The 11,556-nt window shown below is 37.6% G+C and overlaps 1 protein-coding gene across 1 annotated transcript; it reads right to left on the bottom strand.

Annotated features, from left to right (window-relative positions):
* Positions 1–5,057: 5,057 nt before the first annotated feature.
* LOC131439161 (uncharacterized) lies at positions 5,058–5,567 on the bottom strand. The gene has a single exon (XM_058609854.1). It carries the CDS (start codon positions 5,565–5,567, stop codon positions 5,058–5,060), a length of 510 nt encoding a protein of 169 aa, XP_058465837.1.
* Positions 5,568–11,556: the final 5,989 nt, after the last annotated feature.

The following is an 11,556-nucleotide window of genomic DNA, read 5'->3' as shown; positions in this document are numbered from 1 at the left end:
ATCGGATTTTATCGATGTTAAGTAACTCATGTTGCATCAATTTGAAGCTAATCACATTAAATTACCTATTGCGGAAGGGGTTTTCAAAGATATTACAACATTTGGTGGATATTTTTACAAAGTGGGTCAAAATAAAAGCAATCCTGAAGTGGGCCAAAATACCTCTGTTACCCTAGATGTCGGAAAATGTTGTTTTAGGTGGTTCTGAATTCCAGGAGGGCAACTTCCGGCTATTCCTAGAAAACCCTCACAATTTGTGTCGATATTACTCGAATTGCTCGAATACCTTCACAATATGCATATTTTCGGAACGGTTTTCATTAGTAGGCGCTTACATTTTTGAAGCAGTAGCGTAATATCTGCTTCAAATCTAAATTGTACCCAGATTTAGTAAAATATCTTTTTTAATCCACTTAGTGGTGTAATGATGCCTTTCTCATATTACTTATGATTTTTATCAATAGAGGATTTTGTTATGATTTTCTTTTTGAAACATGAATAAAATCAAAAAATTTCTTTGGTATAAACTACCATCACCTTTTCAATTTGTAAACAGTTAGTTAACATAGATTTAAATGTGGGCAGGGCGCTATACAAAATTGAACAAACCATGCTAGGTGGGTGCGTTTTCTTCTTCTTCCATACCAGCACGTACCGATGCGTACTGATTTTGTATCATTTTGTATGACACTTTGAAAGTCTTGATACTCATTACCCTACAATTTCGGAACCGGAAGTCGGATCTAGACGAAATTTCACAAAGACACTAAGAGCTTAAATTTGAATAATGATTTGTGGAAATCGGTTTAACTGTTGCTGAGTAATAGAAGTGAGTTTGCCATTTGGGGTATTCCATCTAAAAAACTAAAAATGTATATGGGAACAGTTCTGGAACAATCTGAAATGTGCAAGATTTACTAAAACGCATCAATTTGAATAAACTAATCATTTGGCCAATCATCCCAGAGGGTACTAGAACCGGGTACAAAATTTCTGAAAGCCTTTTTTGAAAAGACGCAAAAATGTTATCAGGAAAAACAAATTCTATGTTAGAATACGAAATAATCTGGGATGGTTGGCCAAATGATTAGTTTATTCAAATTGATGCGTTTTAGTAAATCCTGCACATTTCAGATTACCCCAAATGGCAAAACCGACTTACCCCAAGGCGATCTGGAATAACACCGTTGTTTTTGGACCATATCAACACCGATTAAGGCAGAATGAAATTAAAGAATACCCGGTTTTTCTGACACCAAATGCATCAAGATCGGTCAATTTATTCAGTAGTTACAAATTTTTGAAAAAAAAATCGATGAAAATCCCAACCCGAGCGTTTGAGTGTTAATTATTACCGTGGCATTCGGAAGTGGAAACCGGGCACTAACCGTAAGACCTTTCATTTGAATCCGAGTTAGTGAAAATCGGTACAGCAGTCTTTGAGAAAATCGAATTACATTGTTTGTCACACACATACATACACACACACACATATATATATATATATATATATATATATATATATATATATATATATATATATATATATATATATATATATATATATATATATATATATATATATATATATATATATATATATCAAATCAAGTTTCAGATTAACAGGACTGTTGAAGCTTCTGAACAAGGGTCCTTGAAGAAGTGAAATTCTGGATAAAAAGAACTGGAGCAGATGGCTATGCCATCTTGGAATTCAGAACCACCTCAAACATCGTTTTTCAACATTCACTCATCAAACCCGTTTGGAAAATACCAATACGGTTTTCAAGGAATATCAATTCACCGGAAGTCATCATTTTGGAATTCAGAACTACCTCAAATATCGTTTCTCGACATCTTCTCATCAAGCCCGTTCCAAAAATACCCATATTGTAATGGTTTTCAAGCAATATTAATAAACCGAAAGTCACCATCTTTCATTCAAATCCACCTCAAACATCCTTTGCCGACATCTACTTATCAAACCAGTTCCAAAAAGACCCATATTGTAAGGGTTTTCTAGCAACATAAATAAACCGGAAGGAGCCATCTTGGAATCAAAACCACCTCGAACATCATATCTACTCATCAAACCCGTTTCTAAAATACCCATATTGTAGTAATTTCCATGCAATATAAATGACCCGGAAATGATTTTCATATGGTATATGCAGAAAGCTCTATTTACGAAGTAGGTTCTTAAAAAAGTTTGCGTTATTTGGGACCTTGTTCGTAAAAAGAGTTACATAAAAAGAGGTAGCGTAAATAAAAGTTTACGTGAACGGAGGTTTGGGTGGACCAATAATCATATCACCACTAAACCGACTAGAAATAGAAGTATCGCAGAAATCGTTTATCAACCTCTCGGAGTTACCGACACTACACATAAAAAAGTCGGTTTTTCCAGCAATTCTAATACCTTTCTATAGAGAAAGGCGAAAAGAGTACAGTTAGAAGCTGTTGAATTTATATACAATTTCTTCTTCCCATCTCGAGAAATTCGAATTTTTTTCAAGAAAATTATGTTTTGTGTGTACAGTATAATTCAAAGGTAGTTTCGGGGAGGTAGCGATCTAAAACATCTTGGATCTCCAACCCTTCCTATCCGGAATTACCGTTTGGTATTACTCGGGGTGGAAGCTATCGGTACTCAGAACACCCTTTCCGGCCTTATGCATCACCATGGGCGTCTGCATCCTTCTCTCCTACATTTGGACCGTTTAGCTCTCGATTTTGAGCCACTCGCTTCGCTCCAGGGAATCGACTAGGAGGATCTCGAGGTTGGTCGGGTGATTCCGGTTGGAGCATGACTTCCAGTTCGCTGGCGCCTCGAAGACCCCGGGCTGGTCTATGTCACTAACTACTCGGTTAGTCCCCGACGAGGGATCTAGCCTAAACCGAGGGAGAGTTCCCCGACGAGGAAAATTTCCCTGAACAAACGCTCCCGAAACACGTAAACGGTTCGATCGCCAGTGTTATTCCTCTCCATTGTGAGACAGAGTGCGTAGTCGATCGTTGCCAGACTCGGGCTATTTTGAAATAAGAAGGGCTCCGTTCGGGAGCACGTATGCATCCCTTCGCCTCCTTCCATCCGGGCTATTAGATCCTGCAGGCCACATTTACGGCTCTCCTTAGTTTCATCAAGTTCAGCTTGAGGTCTTTGCTGATGTTACTATTTTCACTAGTGAAAGTGATGATCGCGTCGAGCTGCTCTATGACCGCCGTCATACTCGATAGAGCTTCACCAGACCCCGACTACAAGGTCTTTGGTTGGTCCACTGATTCGACGAGCGCATTTCTGTCGCTCGTATCGTCTGCTACCACTGTATCTTCCTCCTTCGCACCCGGTTTAGCGGGCGTGTCTCATAGCCTACTATTGACTTTCATCTCAATTCGACTTCCAGTTCCGAAGATACAGGGAGATACGCACAAAAAAATGGAAAAATATGCACTCCCTTTTTTCAAAGATGACTGAGCCGATTTTCACAAACTTAGATTTAAATGAAAGGTCCTTTGGTCTTACATCTTGTTATTGTATTTTATTTGTATGTAATTTCCGGTTCCGGAGTTACAGTATAATATGTTGAAATTGAGCATCCGTGCCTTGAGCGGCTTGCGACGAGCAGCCATGGACCGAGTTATGTGGAGAAGTATTCTTGATACAGCAAAGGACACCCCAGGATTATAGCTGTTAGATGTAAAAAGTGTTTAAAAATCGTCAATTAAAGCGGCGAAGCAAAAAACGTACAAAAATTTCTAAACTGCACTCGAAACCATCAAATTTATACCGGTTATACAAATTTCTGATTTCCGATTCTAGAAGTACCGAGAATAATGTTCAAATACTCCAAAACGAAACTCAGTCTTTTTCCTCAGACATGGTTTTAACGATTTTCAATAATTTTGTGTCAAGTAGAAGGTCTTATGATTCCAAATAAACGTTAAACGTTAAAAATTTTATACCGCCTTCTAAAGCGACGGAGTGAAAAAGGGATTATTTTCAAAACTGTTCCAGTTTACAGGTTACATTTGTTGCTGGCCATACGAACCAACTTCGGCTAATCCGGTTCTAGGAATCCGGGTTCGGAAGTATTGGGAATATTGGTTAAAAACTGCAAGAAGGATCTCAATCACTTTTCTTCAAGATGGATTTTGTTAGATTACCATCGAACAAAGTTTCTTGTTTCCATTCAATGAACAGTTGCTTTTAAAATTTCACAGCAATATTTATTATATTATTTAGAATTGCTAGACAAACCGACTTTCGAACGGAGTCTCGAAGACCCATAGCGTTATTCGACTCAGTTCGACGAGATCGGAAAATGTCTGTGTGTGTATGTATGTGCACTATTCGAAGATATTTTTAACCCTCAATTTTCTCAGAGATGGCTTAACCGATTTTAACGACCTAAGACTCATTTGAAAGCTACTGTCGAGCCGTTGATCAAGTTCAAAGATCAAATGGCTGTGACTTCTGGTTCCAGAGATATGAGATAAGTGACGCAACTGACATAATGCGTTGTTTTATTATCATCTCTAATTTAGTACAGAGATAGTGCTCAATAGTTTGAGCACCTCGAAAAAGTCCCCATGCAAAATTTGAGCTAAATCGGATATAGGTAAGGGGTGCTGCCCGGCGGTTAAAGTTTGAAAATTTTCGATTCTGAAAAATCTCCGTAGGGGGAGTACATGAGATTCCCGAAATCGAAATTTTATTATGCCAAAAGTCTCAGAATTTCAAGAAACGTCGAGATTTAGTATCATCTCAAAAATAATTTTTGCCTTTCTCATATATAAAGACTATACAACTACTGTGAAAATCGACTTTTGAACCAAGGCCCGGAGGGCCGAATGTCATATACCATTCGACTCAGCCCGATGAACTAAGCGAATGTCTGTGTGTATGTGTTTTTTTATACAAGGTGAAATGCATTTAATGTTCAAATTCCGCTGCAGGATGCCCGCGATCTGGGAGGTCGCGGTCGACACTGCGTTCCGGTTCTCCTCGCTGTGGCACATCCTATGTACTAGGTTCTCTGGTGTAGTTTCTCTGCCACCTACATCCAGTAGACCATCCCTTTGTGTCGCAAAACGGGGACAGCAAACAGGACGTGTTCTGCCGTCTCAAGCTCATTTGGGCAGCCAGGGCAAACAGGAGATGCCGTGTGGCCGACCTGCCACCTAAAACAACCGTGACCTGTGAGGAACTGCGTCAAGCCAAAATTTACTTCGCCATGGGGTCTGTCGATCCATCCTGCCCTTGGGTGTGCTGTCCCATTTCTTTTGCCACCAGCGTCCTCCATGATGAGCAGCCCAATAGGCATCATGCACGCCACCACGCTGGCTGCGTCTCCAGATACCGTACGGTATGCACTGATCACGCGAAGACACATCAATCTGTGAGTGCTCTCCAGCAATTTTGCGTTGCGTTCCATCCAGAGTGCCGACGCCCTTACCGGGTTGCCGTACCTGAGGATCGAAACTGCCACTTCTCCCAGTAACCTGCGTTTGCTAGAACGTACCGGCGAGCTAGTTGCCATCATTCGCGAGAGTGCCGCAATCGCCATTGAACTTATTTAAACACGCATTCAAGAATGTTCCTGTGCCAACCGACAAAAATTTACTTTCAGGTAAAATTTCAAGAGTGATATAGTTGATGTATTTTATATTTACCAAAAGTCTTTAATAAATCGATATTTTCACAGAAGTTTAAAAATTGAAGAAGTTGTAGGCACTTACGTGGATTTGACGTATGTGCACGTCTAAGAAATTTTGCTTAACAACTCAATGAACTCAGCAACGCGAAAAATTTTAGGAGTAAAATCTTATATTCACATCAAAATCTCAAAAAATCTACATTTTCGTGGAAGTTTTCGAATTTGATATATTGGAAAATGTAAAACAAACATCTATGATTTTTTATGTAGATGGATTTTGGTATAGTATTCTTCGAATACTTCTAATATTCTAAAATTTCTGTGAAAATATCGATTTTTTGAGACATTTTCAGTAAAGTTGAAATTGATTTTTTCTAAAACATATAGCTAATATCAAATGCAATCTATTGGTATATATAAATGCATATGTCGTCACTTTGAATTTAAAGATATGTCGAAAATACGAAGGTTTTGAAAATTTATGTTTGGACTTTTGGTTACGTTTTTGATCCTCACTTCCATTAACAAAGTGTAATTGAAAAATGTTCTGTTCCATTTATGTTGTGATAGACGTATCTGTCTAATGATAAACAAATTTTCAAAATCGGACTTCTAACAGCTGAGATATGGCCAGCCAAAGTAAGCGATTCCACTTTTTTTCAACAGACATTAGTTGGAACTTTTTATAATAACTTTGAACTTCGATTTTCCATAGCTCTAATGGATTTTATTCCGAATGAATTTATCTTTTCATTGGTAAAACAAGTTTAGAAATCGCTCTAAAAATGGCTAAGATATAGTTAGTTAAAATTAGCGTTCCCACTTTTTTTACCCCTTGGTATTCAGAGTGTTAATAAAGATTTTTTTTATATACTTTCTGGGATGGGATGAATTTAGAGATTTTCTTTAAGTCTCAGAAAGTCGATTTATTAAAAAATAATTTTTTTCGAGCTGACACCAAATCTCAACCTTGAATGCAATTTTAAGACCTTCGGAATCAAAAACAAAATCGATTTCGGAAATCTCATATACTCCGGTGATTTTTCAAGATCTATGAATATTTCACTAAGTCGATTAGGAAGGGTTTTTATTTTAGATTATCATTACTCTTATCATACAAATGCAACGCAAATGTCAAGCGCTTTTTTTCTGAAGTTTTTATTCGTGAAAAATTGTTCGTATGTCTGCAACATCAATTTCCCAATTGATCACTCTAGCATAAGTCTACGCATAGTGGAACCACCTATCTTCTAATGAAAAAAGGCGGATATCACAAAAGCATAAGACTCAACCAAAACATCTTCCATCAGATTATGTTCAGGTCAAGTCATGGGCCAATCCATTAGTGACTAGTTCTCTGTTGTTATCTTCTGTTCGGAACGTGAGAGTTTACTGTCGCCTAACCAGAAGGTGTGACGAATGTCAGTCTGAAAGAACTTGTACTCAACTGTGGTAAGAGGACTGTCGTGGTTCGGTCCTGTAGCAAAGGAACAACATTAATAATCTATTGCCGGGAGCAAAGAAACAGAACCAGTCGAGCAGCGAAATTATCAACATAAGGACACTACCTTGCCGTGACAGGCCAATTAGGCGATCGTGAGCCTTAATGGAGTGAAATTGAGTCGGTGTCAGAACTGTCCGTTCGCCCTCAGGATGAGAACGTGAGCAACTGTATTGTTTTACTAAGAAGAAAACAAGAGAGTAAATCGGTATCTGGTAGAAGAAAGTATTTTGTTGTTCGGCTGTTGAAGTTATACCTAATGGATGTATAAATATTTCATGGACAGCAATGAAATATATAGTAAGGGAGATTAATTTGCTTGTGCGTTCTATTGGCCTGAAAATTTCCCTAAAAATGCAATTCAATTTCGGCTGAGTATGTACGAAAATTAAGTAGATCTGAAAATTCAATTGAAAATATTTTCTTATTTTTATATGATTTAAATAAAGATAGTTTTCTAACTAAAAATAACACTACATGTTGTAGAACGTAGGTAAAGCGTTATTGATAAAAAATTAGGTCATATTTTTTCATTCATTCAAATCTGTTTAATGGTTATTAGGAATAAAAAAACCTGTTCTAATCCACCTAGTATTGTAATGATGCCTTTCTCATATATACAATACTGCGGTATTCTTTTCAAAATGTTTCTCTTCAATTTTTGAAAGAAACCAAGGGATTGTTTGTGCATTAACTAATATAACCAACAGAATGAAACAGTGCTTTGTTCTGGTGTCGGTCATCCTTAAGAAAACGAAGTGGGGTCACTATTATATGTAATTCCAACACCGGAACCCGAGAACCAGTATCGAAGTCGGTTCGTACGTCCCCAACTAACATGACGTACAAAATCTACTAAGTTTGTGAAAATCGATCCATCCATCTTCGAGGAAATCGAGTGCACATGTTTGTTACATACACACATACATACACACACAGACATTTGTCGAGCTGAGTCGATTGGTATATGACATTTGGCCCTCCTGGCCTTGGTTAAAAAGTCGGTTTTCACAGTGATTGCATAACCTTTCTATATGAGAAAGGCAAAACCATTTTTAATCCACCTAGTGGTGTAATGATGCCTTTCTCATAATACTTGTTTTTTATCACTAGAAGATTCTGTCAAGATTTCCTTTTTCAAATTTCAATAAAATCAAAAAATTTCTTAGGTGTAAACTATCATCACCTTTTCAATTTGTAAACAGTTATGTCAATTTAATATAGATTCAAATGTAGCAACCCTGCACACTGTGCAAAATTGAACACAGCACGCTGTGTGCTAGGCGGGTACGTTTTCTTCTTCATCCGTACCAGCACGTACCAATGCGTACCGATTTTGCATAATTTTGTGTGACAGTTTGAAAGTTTTGATACTCATTGCAATATAATTTCGGAACCGGCAGTCGGAACTAGATGAGATTGCACAGTGTTTTGAAAGACATTGAAAGCTTTAAATTGAATCATGATTTGTAAAAATTGGTTGAACCGTTGCTGAGAAATCGAAGTGAGTTCCGGTTTTGGAGCTTTTCTAAACTATTATCGGTGCGTTCGGAGTGGAAACCGGATATTAGTAGTCCCAAAGTGGATTTATATAACCACCAACTAACAGGATCTGCCAGTTAGATGAACTTATGTTACCGGCAAATTTTATAAAAATTTGCACCCCGTTTCGCCATCGCTGGTGAAAAAATACTCACGCAATTGAAAATTTTTACTGATTGCACTGTAATACTGGAACCGGAAGTCGGATCAGGAACAACTTTTTGGAGACTTTTCATAGAATTTCAAGACCTTTCATTTACATCATAGTTTATAAAAATCGCTTAAGAAATTTCCGAGAAAATTGAATGTGCATTTTCTCATATATTTGCACATATTGCCTTGTAATTCCAGAACCGGAAGTCGGATCGAGATAAAACTTAATAGCGACCACAAGACTTTTTGTTTAAAACTAAGTTTGTTTGTTCCTGAGAAAAGTAAGTGACATTTTTTACTCATGTTTTTGGTGCATAGCACCCTGTAATTCCGAAACCGGAAGTCGGATCGGGATAAAATTTTATACCTTTCTGTGGGACCGTAAGACCTTTCATTTGAATCCGAGTTTGTGAAAATCGGTACAGTAGTCTCTGAGAAAATCGAGTGACATTATTTGTCACATACACACATACATACATACATACAAACACACAGACATTTGCTCAGTTCGTCGAATGTTATATGACATTCGGTCCTCCGGGCCTCTGTTCAAAAGTCGGTTTTCACAGTGATTGTATATCCTTTCTATATTAGAAACGCAAAAACAGAATTGCGTTTCTCCGCACCTATATTCAGTGGAATGATCAAAAGTTCGAGTTGAACGGTGTTTTTTTTTGCTTTGAAAATTGTTTATTCTACTAATTTTTCTTTCTTAAATTTCATACAAAGGTTATTCCGCTTAACTTCCAACACATCATAAAATAAAATAAAACTTTCGGTTACGATCTATTGCCACGCAGCAACCAACGTCAAGTACTATAATCATATTACCGAAGGGTTATCCAGGAAACAGCATTTGATTGACACAAACAAGACAGCTTTCAATTAGAAGCAATGAATAGCACTTCTTGCAGAAGATTAATCAACAAAAGTAGCACCAAAAACACTCGACCCTCAGAGATGTAATCATTTTCTTTTTCGTTATCCTTGGCAGTCCTAAGTAAACGTGCCTACATGGTACTATAGTTCATTTTCTCGATGCAATCGGAAAGCGGAAAACATTTTGTTCGCAAGTGTTCCGTCTAGAACGGAGCTCACATCCTCCACCCACCCGGCAGACAGCAGTTAAAAGTGACAGCGGCGAACGAATGACGCACGCTTCCCAATGAATAACGAAGACGAAAAGAAAACGGGAATGATTACTATTTGATATAATGATGAACCTTGACACCCTGCAACGAAAATGGTTTTCCGGTATCGGGTAGAATGTGTATTATTCTGCCATTGTGCAGGAAACGACTGTTAGGACGCCTGTCGAAGATTTTAATTTCGCAACCGCTCGATACGTTCCTGTCGTGACAAGCCTGCGGAATGGTGGAAGCGATTGATGCTGAGCACACGAGCTGGGATTCGTGCGAAGGATAGCACTTTACCTAAAATCAGAAAGGGCGATGTTATGCTATTTTTACTTCTATCAACATGTACTTGATCCGGTATAACACGGGACACGGTTCGAAATCGAGGCCCTAGGAACGATGAAAAAAACTGACCGAATTGACACAATTCTTAATGCATGTTTCACTATAGTGGAATTCTAAAAGATTGACGATGGAAGAAAATGTTACTTTCAGAGAAATTAATTCCTAATGCGAACTGTTGAAAGGGGTGTCAGGGAGTCTAGATTATACACGTAAAAACTGAATCGGAAAGGAAAAGTTTACCTCGGTTGACTGCCTGAAGGAAGCGGAGAACTTAATACTGTTGTTTTGCTCTCATCTTTTCGCGTATCGGAAAACAAGTTTCAATGTTTCTGTACTTCTCCAGGAGTGTTATATTTTATTGTTGAATTTAGTATAATACATTCATAAATAATGTATATTTTCTTTATATTGCACACATGTTTCGTAACCATAAAAAAATGTTTTAATCCACCTAGTCGTGTAATGATGCCTTTCTTTTTTCCCTTTATAGGCTACTCTGGCCGAGGGGGGGTGCTTACAACGATCCGCACATTCCATACCGGACGAACTAGGCTATGGTGCTCAAATGAACACTAGTAACCAAGGAGGAAACCGGCTTATCATTGATAAGTTCCCTCCAGCATGTAACCCAAGCGACAGATTCCTTTACGGTTATCAATTTGCAACGAAAGATACGAATATCTTCTATTGCTAGTTCACCAGAGAATTAGTCACTTGGGCAGGAAGTGTGCTTCACCCTGTAACCAGTCAATCATTGAGTCGTGCGTCTGTATCGTATTAGTATTTTGTCATCCTAAATTTCTCTTTGTATCCGCTTCGGTCTTGGCCCTGCTTTCCTGTATAGTCTTTTATGTCTGAAGCGGTACAAACGATTATTACTTTAAAGTTCCTAAATAGATGTAGATATGTTTGGTCTACTAACACTATCCATTCTAATCTGCTCTGATTGTTTCTATCTTTGTCGAAGTTACGTTACATTTCCTTTTTCCCATTGCATCGCTTTTTTGGCTATGCTGGAGAAACCTGTTAATATCTCAAGCTGATAATTTATCAAGAATAAAGAAATAATAATAGTGACAATCACAACAATAATAATAACAATAATATTTATAATAATACAATAACAACAACAATAATAATAATGACAATAATAAAAGTAATAATAAAAATAGAAATATTGCGACTTACCAAAACTTAATATGTCATCAAATGAGTTATTACA

This window comes from Malaya genurostris, chromosome 3 (genome assembly GCF_030247185.1).
Source record: "Malaya genurostris strain Urasoe2022 chromosome 3, Malgen_1.1, whole genome shotgun sequence".
NCBI classification, from domain to species: domain Eukaryota; kingdom Metazoa; phylum Arthropoda; class Insecta; order Diptera; family Culicidae; genus Malaya; species Malaya genurostris.
The sequence above is the reverse complement of the archived record's forward strand: the minus strand, read 5'-3'. Positions and strand labels throughout refer to the sequence as shown.